The following is a 27716-nucleotide window of genomic DNA, read 5'->3' on the forward strand; positions in this document are numbered from 1 at the left end:
TTAATTTTAAATTTTAGTTGATCGAAAATGACAAAAAAAGACTTGAAAAGTTTTTAAAAAGGACTGATAAATTTTTTTTATCATTTTTTATAATTTTTAAATCATTTATTATAATTTTTATTACTTTCTAATCAACTAATTATTAAAATTGACTTTTAGTAATTGCAGGAGTTAAATTATATCATTTTTAAAAATAAAAAAAATATTATATAAAAAATAAATTTAGAATCACAAATTTTTTTAAATTGATAATTTAAGAGTCAATTTCTCTTTCACTCGAATAATAATAATAAGAACCACTGGCATATTATCTTCGTTTTGGCCGGTGGTTGATTTTTCTTTTATTATTGAATTTGTTTCCTTGAAATTTGAAAAATTGCAGTACGATTGCCGGAACATCCATGCTTTGGTTTGCACGGCGTTAATAAATATAAAGTGGCAGCGTTGTTTAATTATCCTTCACGAATCACGAGGTTATTTAATCTTTAATAGTCCTCGCTGTTAAAAAATAAATAAAATAAAAGCAACACCACTGCCTCCAAAAACAAAAAAAAGTTAAATGTCACAAAACTCAAGCATCTTGCAGGGGTAAGAGGTATTCTTTTGTAGACTTAAACATGCTTTTGGTTTCAAATATACTTTTTTAAGGGTTAAAGATTTTTTATTTTTCTAAACTTTTTTTTTTTTTGGGAAGCTGAGAATACCTTGTATTTAATGTTATGGTAATATCCCCTTAAACAATTTGTTTCAGTAGCAAAATTATTCTTCATCCCTCATTTTCTTTGTTATATGCTAATATGGAATAGTTGTGAAGCCTATGGTGATAATACAATTTTAACCCATTTATTGTAAGAAAAAATCCAACTCAATATATTTTTTTCAATAGATGCCAAAAAAAAAAAACAAAGAAAAGCTAAGAGTTGCATTTACTCCAGACATCTAAGATTGTCAAACAGAGTACAATCTTAAATGAGTATACCTTTTTTTAAGAGTTGCCAGAAAAAAAAAGTGTATGTTTGCATTAGGAAATTCTCTATCAGCATTTAAGATTGTTTTATCATCATTTTTCGTTAACACGATTAATAGTACTAGAAATTGAGAACCTTTTTATTTTGAAAATTAAAGTGTTTAAAAGAAACTAAATTAAATGAAGAGACTGAAAGAAAACTCCAGACATGTGGTAAGATGGTAAGATTTATATGGTCTGATTGGGTTCTTGAAACATTACTCTCCAAGTCTCGCTGGTCTTTAAAAACATCGAAGCCCAAAGAATATATGGGTAGGAAAGAGACATGGCGGAAGCTTCGTTGTTGTATATTAACATGTCCTCGACTATTGAGTTGCTCTTTAATATCCTTCGTTCTCTCCGGTCCTGTCAGATCTCTTCTTGGTTTATTCAACGCTTTCGCCATTTTTGAGCCTAGCCAAGTCTGCTAAGATTAGCTCTCTCAGAGGTCCCAATCATTCTCACAGCTTTATGGGACATTTCTTTCGAGTCCAGTGGGATTTCTTCTTGCTTCGCTCTACGTACGCTTCTGTTGTGTTAATTCAGCTATGAGACTCAAATAAGATTAGCCGCGAACTACGCAGCAATAATCATGGCACAGCGAGTGGGATCTTCTTCCATCACTTACAAATGGACTTACGACGTTTTCCTTAGTTTCCATGGTGAAGATACTCGCTTGGGTTTCATTGGCTATCTCCGCGAAGCTCTACGCCAACGTGGAATTCATGCCTTTATCGATGATGAAGGCATCAGAACTGGTGAAGAAATCACACCTGCACTTTTCCGAGCCATACAAGAATCTAGAATAGCTATCATAGTATTCTCTGAAAACTATGCAAACTCGACCTTTTGCTTGAAAGAACTTGAAAAGATTCTAGAGTGTTTCAAAGAGGAAGGCCGGGTGATATATCCAGTCTTTTATTATGTGGATCCTTCGGAGCTTCGATGTCCGAGAGGAAGTTATGCAGAAGCATTGGCAAAATTGGAGGAACGATTCAAAGACAACAAGGATCAGAAGGTGGAAAAATGGAGGTTGGCTTTGTCCCAAGCAGCTAACTTGAAAGGCTGTCATCTCAAACCCAAGTATGTTTCTCTCCCTCATTTTCTTGTTTGTTTTTTCAAACCTTTTGGGTATTATTTTAATTAAGAAATGCATCTAACAGGATGAAAAAATTGTGCATGCATAATTACTGTATTACTATCATATATATCCAAGACGATAATTGATAACGAAAACTTGGCCGAGAGTGGTTCCATTATTTCGTGTTTACAATATACATAGCCCTTGCAAAATGTGCTTTTTGCGATGATAGAAACAGTAGTTGCGCATGCCCTGTATACTTCCCCCAGTATGCAAAGGTGCTCTTCAATTAATTAAAATCTATTAATTTACGTTATTATTTTGATAGTCATATACATAACAATACAATTACATATATGGACATGCATCACTTGTCAGCTAAAATTAAATTTTTCTAATAATTGGGTTTGGGTTTGAAATTATAGTATTTAGAGCTTTTACTAATTTAACTTACCTATTGTTTAATCATTGAAATGACGAACGAAACTTTTTTCTATTAGTATGAAAAGGGAAGCCAGCAGAGTTTTTTTGACTAAAAGTGGAGTATATTAATTTGTTAGATGACTACAAGTGACTTTTTTATGAATTGGTCAGGATTGCAAAAGAACAAGACTGCATTAGAGAGATCATTAATGAAGTCTCTACTAAGATTAATCATGATCCCTTACACATTACCCGTTATCCAGTTGGACTTGTGCCTCGCGTGAAAGAAGTGATCTCACTTTTAGAGCTTTTTTCTGTTAAGGAAACTAAAATGGTAGGGATTTGGGGCGTTGGTGGAATAGGTAAATCAACAATTGCAAGAGCCTTGTATAATTCGATAGCTGATCATTTTGAAGGCTTATGTTTTCTTTCTAATGTAAGAAAAGAGTCCCACATGCCAAATGGTTTGCCACATCTTCAAGAGACTTTACTCCGTCAATTAGTCATGGAGAAAGATCTTAAACTGGGTGATTTTTATGAAGGAATACCAATAATAGAACGTAGGCTTAGTCGGAAGAAAATTCTTTTGATTCTTGATGATGTTGATGAATTGGTACAATTAGAAGCACTAGCTGGGAGTTGTGATTGGTTTGGTTTAGGAAGTAGAATTGTCATCACAACAAGCAATAAGCAATTGTTAGTAAGCCATGCTCATGATATAAGCATTTATGATGTTAGGGAGTTAAATGAAGAGGAATCTCTTCAGTTGCTCAGTTGGCATGCCTTTAAAAAGGAGAATGTAGAGTCTGACTTCGTTGAAGTTTCTAATCGTGCAATACTTTATTCCTGTGGCTTCCCATTAGCTTTAGAAGTTATCGGCTCTAATTTATGTGGTAAAGGAGTTGATCAATGGAGTTTTGCCTTGGATCAGTTTAAAGCAATACCTCATGAAAGAGTGTTAGAAGCCGTACAATTAAGCTATGATGCTTTAGGAGAATTTGAGAAAAAAGTTTTCCTTGACTTGGCTTGTTTCTTCAATGGTAAGAAATTGGATGATGTTAGAGGTATGTTGCTATGCCTTCGTGAAATCCAATCGGAATATGCTATCAAAGTGCTCATTGATAAATCTCTCATAAAGATTGAAGGAGATTGTGTGATAATGCATAGCTTGATAGAAGACATGGGTAAAGAGATTGTTCGTCGAGAATCACAAGATGAGCCTGGTAAACGTAGCAGACTATGGTTCTATCGAGACATTCTTCAAGTCTTACAACATGACACAGTAAGATCACCAATATTCATTTTCTTTTTCATTAAAAATTGAATCATGTTTATTGTTTGGTACATATCTAAGGTTCAAAATTCATTATATGCTTTTCATTTTTACAGGGAACTAATAAAATTGAGGCCATACTTCTAGATTTACCTCAAGTTAAAGAAGTACAATGGAGTGGAAACGCATTCATGAAGATGATGAATCTCAAAATGCTTGTGATAAAGAATGCGTGCTTTTCTAAAGGCCCCAAATATCTCCCTCATAGTTTAAGGTGTTTGGAGTGGAAGAAGTATCCCTTTAGATTTTTGCCACATGATTTTTGTCCGATAGAACTTGTCTATCTTGATTTGTCTTACAGCTGTGTTGAATTGCTCCAATCATTTAATAAGGTAAGCATACTTGATTAGAACTATGTTTTTGTTTTTGTTTTTGTTTTTGTAATTTAAAAAAATTATTAATGTTTTGCAGAAGTTCGAGAGTTTAAGACACATGAATTTTAAAAGTTGTAAACTCTTACGGAGGATACCAGACTTATCAGGAGCTTCTAATTTAACAGAATTATGTCTTGATGATTGTTCAAACTTAATTGAAATTCATGATTCAGTTGGATGTTTAAATAAACTTAGAGAATTGAGTGCTATGCGATGCAAAAACTTAATAATATTGCCACTTGGACTTAGCATGACATCACTTGAACATCTCAACCTATACGGATGTTCAAGTCTACAATATTTGCCAGAAATATTGGTGACAATGACAAAGATGAGAACACTTGATTTGGATAGGACAGCCATTGTAGATCTTCCATCTTCAATTTGCAATCTCACTGGGCTTGAAATTTTAAACATGGAGGAGTGTCATCATTTTAAGCAAATACCAGCTAGCATTTTCAAGCTGCCAAACCTTTGGTCACTTTGCACAAATCTTTGTCATGAGATGAGATATGTGAAGATATGTGAAGATGGAGAAGAAGAAAGCACAGACTGTGGGATTGTGTCTTCAAAAATGCAATATTTCTATTTTTCAAATTGCAATATGCCAAATGACGCTCTTGCACTATGTCTTTCTTACTTCCCAAATTTGATACAATTAGATCTTAGTTGTGGAGAATTCATAGCTCTTCCTGCATGCATTGAAGAATGTTACCATATGAAATATCTTATCCTCGATAATTGCAAGCAGCTTCGACATACTTTAGGGATGCCACCAAACCTAGAAAAATTTAGCGCCATAAGCTGCACATCGTTGACCATGATTTCTAAAGTCAGAGTATTGGATCAGGTCTCTATTTGTTTCTTTCATTATGTTATTTTAATTTGTTACTTGTGTTTATCATTTATCATTTTTTTTTTGGTAATGTGTAATTGGCAGGCACTCTCCCACCAAGGGAAAAGAAACTATGTTTTTCCACAAGGGGAGATGATGCTAGAATACCTCGATATTGTCGGCCACAATTCCTCTCTATCCTTTTGGATTCGTGAAGAGTTCCCAATGATTCTCATATGGATTCTTGTTAAAGATGACCTGTATCCTCTCTCCGTGTTGATAGATGGCGTTAGCCCGAAATTTCCTTCTAATCAGTGGTTCTCAATGCCAACATTATCAAAGGTTAATCATTTATATATATATGATTTGTACAGCATTATTAGCAAGGCTGATCTCTCTCTATCATCAAAGTGGAATAGCTGGAATCATGTGGAGATTTTCATCAGGAAAAATACACCCATAGAGAAAGTTGATACCCAGATTTATTTAGGGGCTACTATATGCAATCAAGAAATGAAGTATGAAAATATCAGGTTTTTGAAACCAGGTATATATTTATATTATATTGTCCTTATTTCTTTGTGCTTTGCCATTTATATTCTTTAATTTACCCTATTGTTTAATTATGTTCTGCTGTGCGTTTCTATTATGCATTCAACACAGGTAATACTTTGGCAATATTTGTTCTCTTGGTTTATATCTCTTGTAGCTTAACACATGATTATTCTGCAAGCGGAACCATTATTTGGGAAAAATTATAAACTGAATCACCTAGTTAATCACATCATGTCTTTCTAGCAAGCCTCTAAAAACTCTTTCTATATAGAAAAAAATGGAATAAGTAAATCACTTAATGATGAGCGTTTACTAGCTACTAAGATACCGCAGAATTTATTTCGTTCGCCGAAGACATGCATATAGATGGCGTTAGTTACATGATTGTACCCAGTGTTCGTTCATACACCAATATATATGTGAATTATAAAATTTTGAAGCTTTTATATGATCATAAGCCTGTTGCATCTATCTTTTGCCGGTGGAATTTGTACTTTTACTATTAAAATTGGCTGTAATGACCATAATGTTATCTTCTTTTGCACAAGGATTGAGACCTGATGCATTCCTGAGTTTTCAAGCAAAAGATTCCAGCATTTTGGCTGACAAACTATACAATGCTCTGCATGAGAGTAAGATTAATGTTTTCAAAGATGTTGAGAGCTTGGAATTGGGGAAACATAATTGTCGAACTCAGCTCAAAGCATTAAGAGAGTCTAGGGTTTCAATTATTGTATTCTCTTCATCCTATGGTGTTTCTCCTTGGTGTCTTGACACACTTGTTTTGATCATCAATGATATGAAAACAAAGGGCAAATTGGTTTTGCCAGTTTTCTACAAAGTAAATCCTTCAGGCGTCCATCCAACAGGAAGTCTTCATTTAACAGTGGCCCAGTATGAAAGCATGCTCAATGATGATGATGAGACAAAGGAGTACGAGCGGAAGTTGGCTTTGTGTGAAGCAGCTCACATGCATGGTTGGAGCATCAAACAACAGTATGTCTCTACTTTAATTCTTTCTTTGAAATTTAAAAAAAAAAAAAGGAGTTTCTCGGGTGTTTGTTATGAGTTTCTATAATAAAAAGGCATACTACTTGCATACAAATATCTTCCTTACTTGACAATTATTTTGACTAACACTTGATGGCTATTAATCGTCATGTAAAGGTTCACCATATATTACATCCAATTTTATTTGGAATGTTACTTGACAATTATTTGAAATAACAGTTAAGTATATAGTTTTATATTTGCCTTTTAAGCAGATCTGTAAGCAAGTATTTGATAGTTATTTAGAAATAAGTGTTAAGTGTTTATGGTAAAAGCTAGGACATTACTTGCATATATATGTGGGCTTTATGCCCTTAGAAAAAAAGCCATGGTATCAACAACAACAAAGATTATATATAATCCAACAATAGCAGTAACAATCAATAAGAAGTCAAATTTTAATGAGAATCATATAAGTCACATCAACACTATATGTATAATATCAACTTAAAAATTCAAAATTATATCCACATGAGCCAATGTTAATCAATTCAAACACTAGCAATGTAAGAATTAACAATTCAAGCAGTAAAAATATAAATTAATCATTCAATTGCATAACAAGCACCATCTAGTACCCAAAACTCTAAATTTCAAAAAACCACTAACAAGAACACCAATGAAGAGACAAAATAATCAATATTTGAATAACCCATTGCGTATTTAAATCAAAATTAACAATCCATGAACTCAAAATGAGGATTAATGATTGGAAAAGCATGAAACAACCTCAAGAAGAGAAGAAGTTGAAAATGGAGAAATGGCAACCATTAGAGTAATGAACCCACTCACATGAGCATGATTGAGTTCGAAAATCCAAAATCCACAATAAATCAAGTGTGAAATTGTGTGTTTTGGCTGTTGGAGTGACGAAATATAGGTTTTGAGCGATCTGGGTATGTTTCTGATGATGTTCAACTTGCAGGAATGTGAAGAAGGAAAGGATTATGGAGGAATTTTAAAACATAATACTTGACGGTTATTCAAATATTACATACTTTACGTCAAGCAAGTTTGACAACCTATTGTGAAATAACCATCAAGTATCTTCCAAACATACTTGACACTTTTTTCACAAGAAACATCAAGTATATATATATTTTTCAATTTTTTAAAAATTATGTATTTGATGCTTGTTTAGAGAAAACAGTCAAGTATGTATATATATATATATATATATATCTGACAGTTATTGCTATATAATCATCAAGTATAGGTTCAAATACTTGATAGTTGTTTTGAAACAACTATCAAGTATTTAGTGCCTTTTTTATTTGTCACTTTTATTATATAACTATCAAATATGTTGCATTTGATTTATTTAATTATGTATAAGTGAGCTCCGACTGTAAATACATTCAAATTGTAATTCTATTAAATCCTTTGAGGTTTTAATGAATTTTTCTCATTTCGTGAGAATTTACAAGAATGAAGCCCCTTCCACCCGCGTTCTCCGTTGTTTAATAATATAATGGTTTCCTTTTAATTGAGAAAAAGAATAACATTGGATTCAAATTTTGATGAATTATTGTTTAGTTTGTGTTCATTAATGAATACTTGTAACTGAGCAGGGAAGAATTTGATGCAATTATCCCACGCATTGTTGAAGAAGTCTCTCGTGGCAATTGTTGTGAACATCAAATGAGATCTGCAAAGTCCACTGAGAACACTATCCGTTATCAAGGTTTTTTTTCTTTTTTGGTTTACATTCAGTAAAGATGCATTTCGCGTTAGCTCAATCCATGATTGGCAGTGATGGCCGTAATATATATCATCTTTTGCGCATGCAAGGACGTCCAAGACATGACGTATTCCTGAGTTATAGAGAAACGAAACGATCCAACATTTTCGTGGACAATCTATATGATGCTCTATATGAGAGCAAGATTAAAGCTTTCAAAGATGTTTGGAGCTCCGGATGCAGGGAAGATTTTTGCCCACCAGTGCTCAGAGCAATTGAAGAGTCCAGCATTTTTGTTATTGTATTCTCTGAATACTATGCATATTCTCCATGGTGTCTTGACACGCTTGCAAGGATCCTTGATAGCATTGAAACAAATGACAAAGTGGTTTTGCCAGTTTTCTATGATGTAGATCCTTCAGACGTGAAATATCAAACAGGAAGTTTTGGATCAGCATTGGCCGACCACGAATGCAAATTCATGGATAGCATGGAAAAGGTGCAGAGGTGGAAGTTGGCTCTGTCTGAAGTATCTCATGTGCATGGTCGAAGCTTGAAAGAAGGGTACGTCTCTATTCTTTCTTTAAACTCAAAAATAGATTTTATTAGGTGTTTACTACAAGTTTTCCAATAAATGCGCGCGCGCGCGCACAGACATAGCTACATAAATCACATCCTTGACTCATTTTATTTAGGAAATAGAAGAAAAGAATTTATTTCAAACACTTGTGCTACATGTAAATGTTGGAAGATCAAATATGATTGAGTGTATTTGACTTGATGCGGATAAGTCTCACTTGAGTTATAAAAGATATTCATAAGCACAAAAGACTTGTATATTTAATACTTAAAATTTTTGGGTCAAGATGAGGTATTGATCCCATTTATTTGCATTCTTATAGAATCATCACTGAGCGCAACCGTAGTGCTCGACCCCTTCAGAAATGCTCCCTAGATCAACTGTTTTGTAATATTGCATTGTAATCAAATTTTGACTTAGCTTGTTTACTTTCTGATTCTTAATGGATACTTGTAATTGAGTAGGGAAGAACATGATGTTATCCCAAGCATAGTTGAAGACGTTTATGCTCTCATTTGCGTTGATCATTCAACAAACTCTGGAGTCAATTGAGAACAATGCATGCTATATATATCAAGGTATATTTTTTTCCCCATCCATTTTATTCTTTTTTGAGTTACCATTGATATTCTTTCCCATATTAACAGAGATCATATTTTTTATTTAGTGACTCACTGGTGAAATGCATAACAACCCCAGGAGTTTACAAGGAACTTTGCGGAGTTAACAGAGACCATAATGAGTAATAAGATTGTTTTTTTGTCGTTCCTCTTTTCTTAGCAAGTTACTGTTGACATTTTAAGGCATGGCATTTCTTATACTTGCCTTCCACTAATTGAATTTTAATCAGTTTTGCAATACGGGTTAGATGGTGACCAGTGAAGTCGATTATGATTTTACTAAGGCTATCATTAAGGGCTGAACCCTTCAATTTACCCATTTACATCCTATATTTTTGAAGAATCAAGCTTGAAAACACGGAAAGTTTTATTTTCTCTTTTAAACCCTACCCTTATACGATCTTGAAAAAAGGGTTTGGATTTGGGCTAACTCTTTTAAGTCTTGTATTTATATAATTATATATCTTTTTTTTTCAGTTATCATGTTTTTGAAGTTGTTAAAGATTATTTAATTGAAATATTTAATATTGCAAAATAATGAAATTGAAATTGTTTAGCATATTTTTATTTTTGAATTAATATATAAAAATGATGTAATTTCTTAAATTATGTGTCAACATGATTAGAGATTTAAATAGGAAAAAAAAAACTAAATTGTGCAAGCTTTCAGACGCAATCCTAAATTCTGCCAAGATAGACTAGGCTTGAAAAAATGTGATTAATTTAAAATATATAGATTTATAGGTTTTATTTGAATCTTTTAAAGGTCAAGCCAATAAGAGCCGGGCCAACTCTCATTCATAGATCTGGGTAGTGCCTATGCACACCTGATATTTGGGCCAACAAGAACCTGTTTGCTTAACCTCATAGTCCATATATCAGTCAACAAGAGGATTCTGTTTGATTTGATTCCACTCCTCCTTCGTTTTCGTGCTATTTAATGTGCTATTGATTTGAGTTTATTAAATTTCATGATTTAATTTCGGTTTTAGTAATAAAAAATTTTAGGGCATGTTTGGTTTCTTTTTTTAAAAAATTATTTTCTATTTTTAAAAAACAAAAATTTAGAAAGTTCATTAGAAAAAATATTTTGGATTTAATTGTTTTTAAGACTATTCTTATTTTTTTCTAAAAATAAAAAATAGAAATATTTAAATTTATTTTATTTTATTTTTTAGTTTTCAAAATATATTACATTTTATTATTAAAAAATATAATTAGTTTGATTAATTTCTATCGTAAATCATTATCCTTAATCGTATGCAATCATCATTATCAACCTATTTTTAATTCTAAAATTGTTTTTAAATTAGCATAATCAAATGAATTTTCATTTGTGTTAAATTTTGAAAAATAATATATTATAAAATAGTTCTTAGAAATAAAAAAATAAGAATAGAAACCAAACCTGCCCTATCTTTGGACTGTAATTGCTTTGCTCTATTGACATTGTAATTAAGGAATTTTTTTTTTTTGGGAAAATTATATATAAGGCTTGGATAAGGAACTTCATAAAAAGTTCTAATTATTAATATAACTTGAATGGTGATAGAAGGATGAAGCCCAAGTTCCGAAGCTAGATCTTTCGTGCCAAAGCTGTTGAAGTGTATTCAGTGAGGTTTCCATTGTTTGTACATTACTTTTGATATTTTTGTTTTTTTTATCGACAGCACAGGTATCTACCTATTAAAAACAATTTTTTTAAGACATTATTTAAATGTGAGTATCTCTCCTAATAGAAATTTAAACTTTGATTTGTCATGTTAAGAGAAACTAACCTTTTTACTATATTCAACTTGATTGGTTTTTTTGATATACTTGTTGATGGCATTCCTTATTGTGGGCTTCCTCAAATTGAATCTTAATTAATCAAATTTTGGAATATGGGTTAGATGGTGACTGGTGAAGTCGGTTAGCATTCAAGCGATCCATTTAAGTTGGGTTTATGTCCATCTCAAAGAATTATGGATTTATTACAAATAATGTGGATGACTGTTTTGCACCTTAGTATTGGCACTTGGAAGCACCACTTAGTACTTGCAATGGAGTTTGGTCTATTTGACATAAAACAATTCAAATTTGGGTTGGAGATTCCATATTAAAATCACAATTTCAGAATTTTTTTAATTATGGCTTCACAAACCTTGGTATATATTTCAAAAATGGACAATAGATTATACCTTTATATATGGTCCCCCAATTTCAACACTTTAGCCTCAAGTTTATATTAAGTTTATGAATCGAAGGATTTGACCCAATGAAAAGATGGAAATGATGATGAGCACGCTCCATGAATAGAAAATATGGAATTAATTTTCGGATATTAACTAATTTTAACTATTTGACATGTGTAAAGTAGGTAATTTTGTTTCTTATAATAAGGAATGGAAGTAGTTTTTCTTTTTGTGCGTTACATCATTCTTGTTGGCACGTCTTATTGTCTAGCACTAATGGAGTTTTAATTCGTTTTGCAATACAGGTTAGATGTTGAACTGTAGAGCCCATTAAAGTTTAAGCGATTAATTTTAATTAAATTGGATCAAGTTTATCTCATTAAATATGTTTACATTTTAAATTCACCGTTGAATAATCGAATGGGGTTCAATCATAATTAAATTAATATATTAATTATTTAAAATAAAAATAAAAATAAAAAGATAAAAGATAAATTAGCTGAGTTAAAATTAAGAAAAAATATTATATAATATGGGGGAATGACAAACTCAGACCAATATATTAATTTAATTAAAATTTAATTATGTATTGTTTGCTATTAATGATAATAATGAGAATAGCTGTTCTGCCCCACTGGAGTGAAATGTGGGGGAATGACAAACTCATTCCGATACATTTTTTTGGGTAAAAGAAACAGTGTCCACAACACAATTTACCCAACACAATTATATTAACTAACAGTAACACATTAATTATAACTAATTATAGTACCTAACATTAATCTGTTACTAATCCTAGGGTTAGACTAATTAGTCTCATTAATCTAGGCAAATCTCATATGAATAATGAAGTGAATAACTCTCACATTAGGCTAAAAACCAATTATCTAACCGTTAAAAGTGACTATTTGAATGTTACAAACTTATTGACAAAATTTCAACTTGATTAATGGTTAACGACTTGGCAAATGTTGATTTACTGAGACTACCCAGTGAAGATGCAAAAATAGCTATGAATGATGAGGTGAATAGCTCTCACATCAGACAATGAATCAATGATCCAACCATTGAAAATGACAAGTTGGGTGTTAGAACACGCTGATCAAATTTCAACTTGATCTAATAGTTAATGAATTTGCAAGTGTTGATTTACCAAGATTCCTTGTGAAGATTTGAAAATAACTTTCTTTTCTTCTCTTTCGAATGACTATAGCTCATTCTTAAATATAACCTCTCTCATATGACCTAATTTAACCCCTCTCTACTTTACTTAGTGAGAGCCACATTGGGCTTCAATATTAGGCTTTTTCTCCAAAAAGGCAGGGAGCCCAATCTCATTAACATTAATTTTCCTCAAAACATCCTTAAGGCTGTGTTTGGATGGGTGGATTTAAGTTAAAAATTTAAATTTAAAACCTCATATTTGAAATTTATAGATTCTAAATTCTTTGTTTAAATGATATAAAAAATTTTAATTTATAATATTAAAATCCTTTGTTTGGATCTAAAGTAAAATTTTAAATTTCAAATTCTATATTTGAATTTAAAAGAAACTTAAAAGATTAGTCAAACTTGACAATTCAAATGGCCAACTTACAACGGGATCAGAAAAACAAAGTTGACTGGCATTGTGGCACTAGTCACGATTAGGACAAAGACCTTCAACTTCCATCAGGACAAAGTTGACCGACTTCAACTAGGACCGGATGGCCAACTTCCACTAGGACTGGATGGCCGACTTTCACCAACACCAAACTAATAGCGACGACTAGACCAGACGGTAGACTTCCACAAGGACAAGACCGATGGCGGCAATGGGGATTGAACAGTTGACTTCCATCGAGATCATATTGTCGACTTTCACTGGGACTGAATTGACCGCGACAATGGGGACTGGACCGTCGACTTCCACCGGGACCATCTTGTTGGTCCGGTCCAGATGGAAGTCGACGGTCCAATCCCTATCATAGTAATCGGTTCGACCTTAATGGAAGATGGCCATCTCATCCCAATCAACGGTGGCAGCTTGTTTCTATAAATTTTGGCAATTCAGTTCAATTACCGTTAGTAAGTTGATCAAACCTTTATGCATTTGGGTCAAAGTATAAAAGAGCTTGATTTAAAATTTGAAATAATTGGAGTTTAAAAAGGATTTCAAATTACAAAGATATTAAGAGAGAACTTTAATTTCTAAATCCATACATTTTTAATTATCCAAACAATAGATTTGGCTTAAATCTAAAAACAAATCAAAATTCATGTGTATCTAAATATAGCATAATTAAATTCCTAAATAATTTTCTATGCCTAAAAAAGTTCTCTTTTTATGCCTCAAAATTGCCTATAAATCTTACTCAATGATTAAAACTTAAGATGTTATGCAACCAACATTTGATAGTAGTGGCTAGAGGTGGTGGCCAATGGCAACAACCAAATGTGATGCTCCATGATGATTGTTGGTGGTGCTCTGGTCAATGGTGATTAATTATGGTAGTCAATAGTGGTTATTAGCTGGCAACAACCAATGCTAGTTAGTATGGTGGAGGGTGGCAAAAAGTGATTCATCGATATATGATTATTGTGTTAAGACAAGAAATCAGCCAAATTATTATAAATATTAAGTTAAAGCAAAACAAAAATTGAGCTTGAATTTTATTTTGTGTTATTATAATTTTACGTTCTATGCAATGTTATTCTTTAATAGTATTTTGTTTTAATGAAGTTTACATTTAATATCAACTAATAAATATTCAAAATTAATTTTTAGAAAATATTACGATTTTCTAGAAACTGGAAATAATTTTTGAAGCCTTTTTTAAGTTCCTTTTTTCATAAAAAAAGGCACAAAACTTTTTATTTCATATTTACAAATAATGATAAATTGTATTAGTGAGAGACAAAAAGAATAAAATGCATTAAACAAAAGTCAAAGTCAATGTTGCCTAGTGATGTTTTTTCCGTGTTTTCCGTTCTCGATCTCGGATTTGGTTTCAGGATGAGCACCGTGGTGCTCAACACCAAAACACTGCCGTTTGGCAGTGTTCTTTTTTTTTTTTTTAACTTTTTCTAAACCACAATCTCATTATAATAGTAATAAATAACTATGATAAAGTTATTATTTTAATATTTAATAAATAAACAAATATTAAGATATTAAAATTAAACTTAAATAGTTTAAATAAAAATTTTAGTTTGAACAGTTCAGAACTGTATTGAAAAAATGATCTAAAGAGTTTAAAATTGAGATTGAGTCCATCAAAATAAACTAGTTTCTTACACTATAACAAATTAATATTTAAATTTTTATTAAGAGAAGTATTTATATTCAATATCTAACCATGCCTTGAATGATATTACCTCTAATAGACAGACAATTGTGCAAAATTAATAAAATAAAAAAATATATTATAAAATATTTTTTGTTATAATTCTAATTTTTTTAGTACAACTCTGAACTATTAAAATTAAAAGTTACATATGAACTGTTCAAATTAAATTTTAATGAGTTATACTATATTCTGGTTCAATTTTAACATCTTAATATTTATTTGTTTATTAAATATTAAAATAATAATTTTTTAATATTTATTCATTATTATTCTAATGAGTTTGTAATTTTTTTTTTAAAAAAAAAAGCACTGCCAAACGGCAGTGTTTTGGTGCTGAGCACCGAAACGGAGTCCTCACGGTCCAAGGGTCGCCCACCACAACCAATATGTAGGTTAGTTTTGCTTTGATGAAGTAATATAATAAATTACTTAAAAATAGACTTCTGACGTGTTGTTATTTATAAAATATTTTAATCAATTATATTAAAGTATCTTCTAATAAGAGGATATCTGAGTGATCAAAAAAATTATATAAAATATTTTTAATTGAATTACATTTTTAATAAATTAGTTGATTGTCTTTAAATTTAATACTATTTTTTTATATTTATTCTTATTTACTTGGGTGTTTCACAGAAAGGTAAATGATTAAGTGATTTATTTATTGAGAGTATTTTGAAAAAAAATCATTAATTATAGATTGAAAAGCCAAAAATATCTTATAATTTTAAACATATAACCTAAAAAAATGCATTATATTTTTTAACAGGGCAATACTTCAGTATTTATAATTTTAAATATACATTATACAAAGATACAGATGAGACACATAAGATTATATTGCATATATTCTGTATCCGAATGTAAAAGGGCATGTAAAAGACATTATAAAAATAGACATGTGATGGGTGATAATCAATGAAACAATGTATTCCTTCCGTTTAAAAATATAAGATATTTTTCATAGAATTTTATTTTAATAAAGTAGTTACTTACTTTTAAATTAATCCTATCTTTTTCATATTTACTCCTATTAAACACCCTACAATAAATATAAAGTCATTAACCAATAGGAGCATTTTTTTTAAAAAAAGTAATGATTATATTTCAAAAGACTAAAAATACCTTACATTTTTAACATTTAACTCTTCAAAAAATGTCTTATATTTTTGAACGAAAAGAGTATCCATTGTCGAAGGAGGATGCTTCACTACCTGATGTGCTGGTTTATACATTTTCCCTCCGCGTGATTACAGCTATATATATATATATATATATATATTTAATTTGGAGTACAATTGTTAGGTTACAAAATATTAAATTAATGAGAGTTAGGTTACCAACAAAAATTTCTAAAAAATGAGTATCGATCAGTTACAAATAGGCATCGAAAATATAATTTGAGACTTATATTTAAAACTTAAATATTTTATTTATAATTAAAATTTTTCAATCTGTAATTGTTTGCATTGATATTTGCATCTCTTTTTTAAACAAATTTGTTAGGACCCACCTGTGTCATTAATTTAATGTTTTGAAACCTTTTCTAATGTTTAATTGCTAATTCATAGAATAAAGAAAGAGGATTTATTTTATATGTGTGTGTGCAAGAAAGACCAATAACGTCCATTAATTTAACAAACCTTCCACTTAGCTCCGTCAGATTTCATTCGAGTGAGATTTGATCTTCTTGCTTTACATTTTTCTGCATTGACATATTTTTCATCACAATACAGTACGAATAAAGTTTTTCAAATATCGAGCTGTAAGTGTGAGAACAAAAAATAAATATCATTTATATCTTCCCTTAATATCTAACGTTACTATTAAAAATGCATGACATAACTGAGTTTTCGTAATTTCACAGGTGACTTGTCTTAAATTCACAAGAGACCAGCCATATATTTACATGTTCACAATTGTTGTATTCAAATTACGTAGGTTAAAGTTGGGATTGAAAGAAGATGAGGCTATCCATGATATATACACTGTAGAAAAACTCGTTCCCAAGTTTGGTTTATAGTTTTTCCAACTGACGTTAACAAATATTTTCAACGCATATTAGCTAATTTCAGTAGTTAATATTGTAGCCAACAAATTACACGTGCTCATATTTGTTGTGTGTGTGTCAAAAGTCCTACATTACCTAAATGAAGAACTCTCCTAGTATATAAATACTAAAGAATGAAGTAGGTTAGTAGAATAGGTTTGAAAAAGAAGTGGGTTTGTGTGCACGAAATAGGCTAACTCAAGGCAATCATAGTTGAAATCAACTGATTTGCCCCCCCTTATGCGTGAGTTTAAGAGGCATTGAGTTTCTTTTACTGAATTATTTTTATAAAAAAATAAATAATTATTTATTTACAAGATGAGTGCTTGTTAATCCTGGGGAATTGCCGGTCTGTCACCCCGACAACTATCACCATTATACCAAAATTATATCTCACTAATGTTATGTCTTAACTATCGTGAATTATGTCCAACAAATTAATTTCATCCAAAATGTTAGCTAATTTCAGTAGTCAACAACTTAACTATCTCTAAATTTACAAGAAACTAGCCAAAGTTCACATGTTCACAATTGATGCGATTCAAACTAAGTAGAGTTGGGATTGAAAGTTTATCCATGAATTATACATTGGAAAACAACCAATTTCCAATGAGTTTATCCATGAATTTTACATTGGAAAACAACCAATTTCCAAGTTCGGTTCCTAGTTTTTCCAAATGACATTAACAATATTCCCAATTCATGTTAGCTATTTCCAATAATTATATCAGAATTATATCTCATGAATGTTAACTAATTTCATAATTATATCTACTCAAATTTATTCAAAATGTTAGCTAATCTCAATAGTTAACATTTTATCTAACAAAATCCTTCTAGATGTCAATTACATTATGAATACAAATATCATAACTTGGAATCTTACTACTAACATTATTGTTTATCTTAACCACTCACCTGTACACACAGGAAGAACACGGAACAAAACAAACAACACTGAATTATTGTATCAAACTACTGATTTTATCTAATATTACTATTGAATATACATATGAGATAGCTATTGGATTCATCTTACATCAATGTTGAAAATACCTTAAATCACTACTAAAATCACATAACCATACTATTGAAAAGACAATTTAAATCTTCTAATTTAAAACTGGCTCCTCTTGCACATCAATTCCATAAATTGGTTCCAGACGCACTACAGAAGGAGTTGAAAATAATAAAAGATTTAGAAAATGAAAAAATAGAAAAATTCAAGTACCCAAATTCCAAGTTAGATGCCACACTAAACTCTCACATTGATTTGTATGAATGAACCAACCTTTGGGTTTTTTAATATAACAAAGAAAAGTATAGGAAAAGGGAAAGAGAAGAAAGTCAAGAGATGTACTCATATAGAAAGAGCAATGTAAGCAACAGGGATGACAACAATTATCTACAAGAGCAACAACACTTGAACGAGATTGATGAACGAAGGACACGACAGCAACTATTGAAGAAAACAACAAGAAATAAACAAAGAGTTAACCCATTTATGCAGCTATTTGATTCAGTTATAAGGGGCATTTTGGACTTTTTTATTATTTTTAATTGCAAGTAAAGACCTTGGTCGACCTTTAATGTTCCAAATATTCAAGGTCTGGAATTGTTATTACTATCTTTCTGGAATCTGTATAATTGTGATTTTTCCTTATTTAAGCTAACACCGTGAATATATAGATGCAATCCCATAAGCTTTTATATGGACTGTTATTAAGGGAAACATTTTAAAAGGAAAAAGAAGACGAATGAGATATTTTATATTAATTTGTATTGTCCATTTGTTTGTGTATTTTTATTTTCTTTATAGTAGATGTACTTTCATCCAAATACAATACAATTGATTACTGCATGCGTGGAAAAAGGTACAGCAAAATAACGAAATCCAGTTCAAGCAGGCTTGTGTGCTTCATATATAATTGCTCTGTCTCTCTCTGACTACATTTTGTTCTTTCAGTTTTTGTTTGTTCTTATAGGTGATAAATGTTAATTGTCAAAATGTCAAACAAGTTTGTTCTTCACATATGAGATTGTTTCAATATAAAGGAAGAAGCAATTGTCTGGTTGGCTTTAGATCTCGCTTGATATAATGATATGTTGATCATTATTCCCAAATTAAATTGAATTTGTAATTTTTTTAACTAAGATCATGAGAAAATTTTTTATAAATTCAAAGGCACAAACTTCTTTATCCATTTCGTAATAATAATGAGAATTTGTATTTTTTTAGTTTTCCCAATATCTTTGGTTTACTATATAATATTTTTCAGTTATTAATATCTTATATATTTAATTTAATTGTTACATTTATTCTTATATATAGAAGGCACCTTAGTTGTCTTCTCTCCTTCTATGTTTCTCTCCTTTCTTTTCTACTAAATCTCTATTTTCATTACATTATGTTTTTTTAATTATTTAGCAAGTCTAATTTTTTTTTTAAAAAAAAGTGAATATGAGAAAGCTCCCTGCAATCCTCAAGGTCACAAACTTCACTTAATTAAATCACCAAGGTGAGCATTTCATATAAAAAATCACCGTTTTCTATAAGTTAGTGATGCATTGTGAATTATCGGCTCATTACTTACAAATGAAATGGATGAAGGGGGAAAAAATAAAAATGATCAAAATGTGAAGATAAGCTATATATAGATCAACCTTGTTCATAAAAGAAAAGGATAATTTATTTTATGAGATTGGAAATCATAATTTATGAGATCTGTGAAAGATATAGTGATCCACAAATTTATGGTATTTGGTATTATAGGCAAAATTTATCATGTTTATTATGAAGGAAATAATATTTAATTAATTTTTTATTTTTTTTATTCATTTCATTCCCATTATTTCTAACAACCAATTGCATCCTATGAGTTTTGATTATGCTTAAAACGTGAATGATAAGCATTTCCACAAGCAAAACAAAAAAGTTTCTTTCAAGTTCCTCATGTTTTCTACGATACGTTACACACTTCCCCACACCTTCCTATTATAAATCTCTTTCCGGTCCCGTGATCCTGTGAGTGGATACAGAGAATCAAAACAAGGTCAGACTTCGATCGGGGCATAATATTTAAATACACACTATGAAGGATGAATGTAGATATAGATGGGACGATGAAATAAATAAGGACAAATTTCAATCGATGTTTAATATTTAAATAGCCACTGTGAATGATGCTATCCCATAAGATTTATTTTCCCGGGTTCACATTTAGTTCTTATCATTCAAACTCGATTCTTTAACATTTGAAGAAAAATATGTCTTAATATTATTCAATTGTTACCAGAATTTAATGGCTATAATCGAAATATTCATTAAATAAGTAAATTTAGACTATTTACAAAATCCAAATCCTTTTACATGGTCCAGTTTTAATTTTCTTTTTCCGATGAGAAAAACGACAGATATTTTATAATCATATGAAAAATGACATCAATTATTTTTACACGAAACCAAAAACAATCACTATTATAACTGTTTTTTTTTAATAGATGGGGATAAGCATGATTTGATTATTATAATACATAAACATTGAAATATAAATTTGCACCATTTGTTGCGACGACTTGCGAGGAAGCTTCGAAGAAGTTACCTTTGATGCCGAAGCGTTGTATATATTTACTTGTACATATTCCATTTTTATTTTGATGTAATTATATTTTCTTTAGTCCTATATATAAATTATTTCCATCATATTTTACTAAAATAAAAAAATTTTAAACTTCATTAACTTTCTCTTAAAATTTAATAAATTTGTACCTTTAACTCTTATATATAGACAAAAATAATTACTTTTAATAATTTTTTCTAACATTTAATGAGGACATAAAAGTAAAGATAAAGATATAAAAAGTGAAGATCTTTACATTAATATATATTCTCTCTCTATCTTATAAATGAGATCAGAGGAGTAATGTTAATCAATATGGACTAATTAATTATTGTAACATTTAATTTCAATATAAGATTTTTCTAAAAAAGCTGGAAATAATTTTAAAAATACATATCAAACTTCACCTGATTAACAATTAATTTAATTTTGATTCTTTGATTTGGGAAAGTGAAAAAAGGGGAAATGACAAATGAATACCATTTAAGTAGGAAAATGACAAAAGAAGATCACAAAATAGGATAATTTTTAATGTAAAGTCCCTAGAAAGTATAAACTTATCTGACATTAACTTTTTATGAAATAATTATAATAAGGGGGAAAATTATAATGAAGGACCTTTAGGATATAATATTTATTATAGTGGATCTTATAATTATTTAGAAAAACCAAATACAAAAATATAAATTCAAAAATACTAAATTGACCTAATTAAATTAAATCCCCTAAATTTGTCCCTAACCTCATTTCACATGTTGCATTTGACAATTGCTAACAAAAATTATCCAAAAGAAAGCTATTTGTTTTTTCATTTAATAACAATGATATGAAAAACAACAAACAAAAACAAAGTTGCACTAATGCCCATAAACTTGTACTAAGTTCATGATCTCATCTCCTTGAAAATTTGTAAGTGCAGAAATTAGATACGATAATCTTTGCAAAATGTAATAATTCAGTAAAATTTTAAAAATAAATTGATTCGATTGTTTAAAAACAAAAATTTTTAAATTATATTACTTTAATTATATTTAATATTACTACCTTTTATTTTTGTGTGTGGGATTAAAATCTGCACAACCTTATTTTCAAAAGAGTGTTCGAATAGCTTATACAACTAGCTTTCACTACCCGTTGTTGCACGGGGAGTATTAACTAATTAGATATTAATAATATTCAATGGCTATTCGTCATTTAAATGTATAATTAAGTTTTCTTGCATTTCTGTAAATCGTTGAAATATAATGGACTAATCATACAATATTTATGAAATTAATAAGGGAATTTATTTCAATATTAGTAAGAGCACAAAAAATATAAGTTATTGTAATATCTAGAGTCAATATAATACCCCATGTTTTGTGAAATAAATAAAATAAAAATTCATGAGATGGTTTTAGATAAGCTATTTAAGAATTCAAATTATACAATGTTATGTGAAGGCAATTATAACTGTGAGAAGCATAACACAGAAAAATTCATTACAATGCTACTAAATACTTGATGTAAGAATTTTAAAAAAAAAAGTGAAACATGTTTTATGAGAAGAGAAAAGAATAATCTTATATTCATAAATTGAGAAATCACATTGATGCATTAATGTATTGCTACCACTTGGCGAGAAAGCTAATAGGTATATTATAACTACAATGACCAATCACGTATTTCAATAGATCTTTAATGCTTTCTTTCATTTGTGGATAAGTTTAGATAGTAGCAACGTGACTTTGGGATGAAAAAGTCATGGCTAAAAGTTAAAATAATATATCACAAAAATGACATTAAATAAGGGAAGAGAAAGCTAGCGCAGAAACAAATTGACACCGTATATAAGCATGTTAGCATCCTATCATTAAAGGGACATGAACTCTTATTTTAATTATATAGATTGTAAAAAAATTCCAATTAAGGTCAATGACATTATCTTTATCTCAAAAAAAAAAAACTAATAAGTAACTTTATCCTTAGACCCAAATATTAAATCTCCAAACAAACTGATTACATTCAGTATATTGTATGACTCATTCCAGAAATCTCACCACCACTTTGCAGTAACGAAGAGGAAGGAAGAAGCCTCGGTGCGAAATACTCCCAACTTCTTGAGGGTTCAATCTTGATGCAAGAAAAAGACAGTAACCACGAAGAGATGATAAGTATGTGCAATTAATTCATTACCTGTAGTCTGTATAGGTGCAATGAAGATTAAAAAAGGGATTTTTAACTCTTCAACATTCAAAATGCATTCATTCAAAATAACTGATGAAGAAGTGGAAAAATGAAGGGAAAGCCTGTTATTCTTCTTCTTTTCCGTTGCTGGTGTGTGTTACTTTGTTCAATGGCTCCATTGCCTGCTAGGGATGTATAAATACTATGTTTCCCGAAATGATAAAGTTTCCAGAGTCATCTTCATGGTAAACTCAAAGCCTTGATCTTCATTCTCGCATCCTTCAACACATATTCAAACATAATTAGAGGAAGAAATTGAGGTCTCTGGGATTTTTCTTAGTTTGGCTTTAAGCTTCTCGAGCTGCGATGCACTCACAATCTTCGTCGCCTCCTTCACAGGAATTGCGTACAGTGGATCAGCGGTGGTGGAAGAGCTAAGGCCGCGATTGTGACAGCGACGGTTGGGAGCCAGCGGTGGGAACGAAGAAAGGCTATCTAGAGAAGAAAGTCTTTGAAGGAGAGAGAAGAGGAAGACAAGTAAAAAAGGAAGAGCTGAGTGAAATTTTGTAAAAATAAGCCAGTTGAGGCAAACCTGAAGTGAAGTCGCTAGGGTTTTTGGGGAAGAGAGAATTCGATGGGTATTTGGTAGGTGTTGATTGATGGAAGTAATGGACCAAAAGAGAATGACAGCCTTTTCGGAAATTAGAAAAACCAATAGGCGGAGGGTAATAGCTGTGTCCAGGGGTTGTTTGATCCAACCAGTGGATAAAAAAATGAAATTCAAAATAAAGTAAGTAATTTTAACAATAAAAAATAATAGACTCAAATACCTAAAATGCCCTTGCCTTGGTAAACTATTATTGGTGCATGTCTTAAAATGCCAAAACTACCCCTAATTACTGTTCATAAGGAGGAATTTGGTGGAGTAGATTTAAGCGATATATTGATACTCATGTTAATTTTAAGGAATTATTGACAGATTTTATACTATAGTTATAATAGTCAATTATACATACCTTGGTCCTTCACGGTAATTTTAATTTTTATGGTCCTTTAAAATAAATTTTGACATTATTAGGTCCCTCTCCCTAATTTTTCCAATTACATGTGACGCAAGTTATAATTTTATAGTTTAACTCATTTTCATATTTCTCATTTCAAATCACAGAATATATTGCCACAATACATGCAAACATGTGAAAATTACCCAATTCTTTAATTCAATGCACATTGCCACAATACAATTAATCATGTGACAATGGCACATTCAATATCACGACTTGTCATAAACTTAACAACCATGCAACATGTCGGATAAACACATATACATAATCAATTTCTCCTTATAACCTTTTTATTTCCTCTAATTGAAACTGTGTGCTTTAATATCAATTAGAGTTTCATCTGTGCGACTAGATAATCCAAGCTCACCAATTGTAAGATGTGACCTAGCCAAAGATCACACCACTCACTCTCAAGCCATGGCTTCCTCCACTCTCAAATTTATGAGGTGTTGTATATCCCAAACTAATCTCCTCGACAAACTAGTGGAGATAACTAGGTTTTAGTCTCTCGACAAACTACAGGACAGTCTCTCGACAAACAGTGAGATAAGGTTTCGTGGTGTTGATCAGACTAATGAGAGTCTAAGTGAACTAATAGAACTTAAAAATGGATTTGGTTGTGGGTAAATGACCATAATGGGATTTTTGGGTTTAGACTTTGATTAAAGTCAATTAAATATAATTAGTCATTAATGACTATTGATGTGTTTAATTATAGATTGACCAATGTTGGTGTTATTGAGCTTATTGAAGGCTCCATTTGATATTCACGGGTACTCTTGGTTAGTAAAGCAAGAGTTGAGGTAATTGAGAATTTAAGCATCATATATCATTGTGTTTGCATTTACACTTTAAGCATTATTATGAATAGCTTGAAATAAGCTTATGGATGAATATGTTAATTTTTAACTATTATCCAAATATGAAACATGACTCATTGCGATGAAGTATTTGGTGATTATATTTATATAGATGCTATGTGATATTGTAACATGAGATGTTAAGCTTAGATTGCTTATAAGATGAATGTTTTAGGATGATAAGTGATTGTAATTGATGATATTCAAAGAGTTGTGATAAGCATGCATATTGTGATGAAATGCTTGTTGATTATGTTTATATAGATATTATGTGATATTTAAAATATGAATTATAGCCCTGGATTGGTTATAAGTTGATTATATGACGATCTATTGTAAACTATGATGAGGTGTGGATAGTAATAAGCAAACAAGTTCTAGATAATTATGATGATGAATTATTATGATATGTATGAGTTTAGATTCACATATGTTAATTGAACTTGCATGATTATAATAGGTAGGAGTTCACCCTAGCATAGTAGAGGGATTATAATAAAAAATACACGTGGTGTAACTTTCACTGAGTTTGCACACACTGATTGGCATACTTCATTACAATATGTGCTTAGTATTATAAATAACTTACCGGTGTGGCATGGGTCGGGCACGATGCTCAATATCACTAGTCCTAAATTAGACAGTAGGACTCGAGCACTTATGACACCCAGAAATTCTAGTAGGGGGAATCCATAGTCCGAGAGTGAGTGTGAGAGCCTTTGGCTGAGTGACTCTTCATAATTAGAAAGCGGGGCTATTCCATTCACATGGGCTAGATTTATATGAGATAATAGACTATGGATTCGATTAGATGATATAAAGAGTGGTATAAGGCAGTTGCATTTGATCATGCAAATCACATTATAAAAATGCATTATGAATAATGTTGGTTTTCCTTATGTGATGTTAAATACTTAATTGTTATGATTGCCACACTTTAATATTCTTGATTAAATTATTTGGTTACTAAGACATCATCTTACTCCTGTAGTTTAATGTTTACAGGCAAAGATTAAGCAAAGGGTAAAGGGGAGGCCTATGAAGCTAGAGACTGAGTAATCAATTATAATGTCTCTAGTTTAATTTTTTATGTGTAATTTGAATACAATACTTGCCAACTAGAGGTTTTTCATATTGACTTATGTTTGTTTGAAGTATACTTGTATTTGTAATCTTAAATATTGAATTTAGTCAATTTTGAATTTTCTTAGCTATAAAAAGGTCTAAACCCCTAATCTGACCATGGTAGTATGCCAAGATAGTTTGAACGAGTATATCTTGATAAGTTAGATGAGTTTAATATCTCTTGAGTGATTATTTAGCTTGAATGCAAATAATTACATTTTCACCCCTTTATTATGTGCTTTATGGTGGTTGGGTAGTCAACTCTCGTATTAAGAGTTGTTTGATGATTGTGACTATTCAGACAAGTGTATTAGGACTTATTGAGTGTGGTTCAAGTCCTTGTATGGGCTAATAACTTATGGTTTGAGATTTAGATGCTTGGTTGATAGTTTAGAAGTAAAAATGTGAAATTATGGTTTTGAGTGTACAAATTCTTCATTTGATGTCGGATTGGCATGAAACTAAAACCATTAGCTAGATTATGAAATTGTTGATGTGTGAACACTTGAATCACCTCAATTGAAAGTCTGAGTCAAAAGTTATGCATGTCGAAAGATTCTGGTTGGGGAGCTGTCAAGACAATTGCTGTCATATCTTTGGCTGTGGCTAATAGATTTTTGGCTACAGCCAAAGGACTTCCTGAGACCATTTGGCCGTAGCCAAGAGAGAATTGGCCGTAACCAAAATTTTCAATGGAAGTGTTGGCTGCGGCTTGATGTTCGCTGGTCGCAGACAAATACCCTTATTAAGCAAAAATGACCTTTTTTATCTCATTTTGACTTATTTTTAACTCTAATTATTTTTTATATTTTCCAAATACTTTTTACTCTAATTTATAGTGGCCTTTTAAAGTTATTTTTGAGATTTAATCATTTATAAGATACCATTTCTAAGGGGTTTTTTTTACTTAGTCTTTTTGAATTTTTATATAGCCAAGGTTAATTCTTTTCTTTCCATAACATTTTTATTATTAAATTAATTATAAATATAATGGTATCTCTATTTTAAAATTAAGTATGTACTAATTATGTATTTAAAAATTAGAGATTTTACATATTATATAGTATATTTATTAAGATTTATAATTTTTATTTTAATAAGTATAAAATAAAATATATAAATCTGGATTCCAGATTGTTTACCATGCAATGAGCACCGTGCGCTTGAGACCGGTCTCCGTGCATTGGAGACAAAAAGACTCAAACGCACTAGAGAAGAGTTAAAGTCAATGCCGCTTAGTGATGCTTTCCCATGTTTTCCGTTCACGGTCCCATTGTCACCCACCGCCACTAGTGTTGGTTTTGCTTTTGCTTTTGATAAAGTAATAATAAATTACTCATAGAAGGACTTATGACGTGTTCCTTTTTTTTTGTAATAGAAAAAAGATTGGATGAGTTGAATTTTAAAACTTTACAACAGTTTGAACATATCTCTAAAGGCTTAAAAAATACTCACATATATGTATGAAAATTAATCAATAATAAGGCCTTATATTAATAGTAAAATTTAATTTTACAATTTTATGAGTCATAAGTTAAATTTTTATCAACTTGATCAATCTTTATTGGTAACATGTTCCTTACCTGCAAAATATTTAAATCAATTATATTAAAGTAGCATATCTTTTTTCATATAATTACCCTTCCTTGAAAACGTAAAGTATTTTTGATGAAATTACATCTAATTAATTATTTTTAAATTAATATTATCTTTTTATATTTACTTTTATTGAATTTATTTTTTTTGGTTTTGAAAACAGTACATCTCATTTGAAGCTGAAGGATTATGTA

General features: G+C 30.5%; 2 protein-coding genes across 2 annotated transcripts in view; both read left to right on the plus strand.

The window, feature by feature from the left end:
- Nucleotides 1-1583: 1583 nt before the first annotated feature.
- The window catches only part of LOC129318502 (TMV resistance protein N-like), an 80051-nt gene continuing 53918 nt past the window's right edge, over nucleotides 1584-27716 (plus strand). Inside the window, exon 1 of the mRNA XM_054963319.1 lies at nucleotides 1584-2089. Within this exon, the coding sequence (XP_054819294.1) occupies nucleotides 1599-2089 (491 nt within the window). The 5' untranslated portion in view covers nucleotides 1584-1598. The remainder of the gene's footprint in view (nucleotides 2090-27716) is intronic.
- On the plus strand, nucleotides 6073-9817 carry LOC129318508 (uncharacterized). The gene is made up of 5 exons (XM_054963332.1): nucleotides 6073-6603; nucleotides 8229-8341; nucleotides 8449-8902; nucleotides 9383-9496; nucleotides 9586-9817. Exons 1-4 carry the CDS (start codon nucleotides 6125-6127, stop codon nucleotides 9468-9470), a joined length of 1134 nt encoding a protein of 377 aa, XP_054819307.1. The 5' UTR covers nucleotides 6073-6124; the 3' UTR covers nucleotides 9471-9496; nucleotides 9586-9817.

The sequence above is a fragment of the Prosopis cineraria genome, unplaced genomic scaffold (genome assembly GCF_029017545.1).
Source record: "Prosopis cineraria cultivar Desert tree isolate PC_DT_omini unplaced genomic scaffold, ASM2901754v1 PC1, whole genome shotgun sequence".
Classification (NCBI taxonomy): Eukaryota; Viridiplantae; Streptophyta; class Magnoliopsida; order Fabales; family Fabaceae; genus Prosopis; species Prosopis cineraria.

Bases quoted from the DNA above. Each gene is read 5' to 3' on its own strand.
- LOC129318508 (XM_054963332.1), top strand. From the start codon at position 6,125: ATGACCATAATGTTATCTTCTTTTGCACAAGGATTGAGACCTGATGCA. The intron at 6,604-8,228 runs GTATGTCTCTAC...GTAACTGAGCAG, and splicing joins GGTTGGAGCATCAAACAACA to GGAAGAATTTGATGCAATTA. The intron at 8,342-8,448 runs GTTTTTTTTCTT...TGCGCATGCAAG, and splicing joins GAACACTATCCGTTATCAAG to GACGTCCAAGACATGACGTA.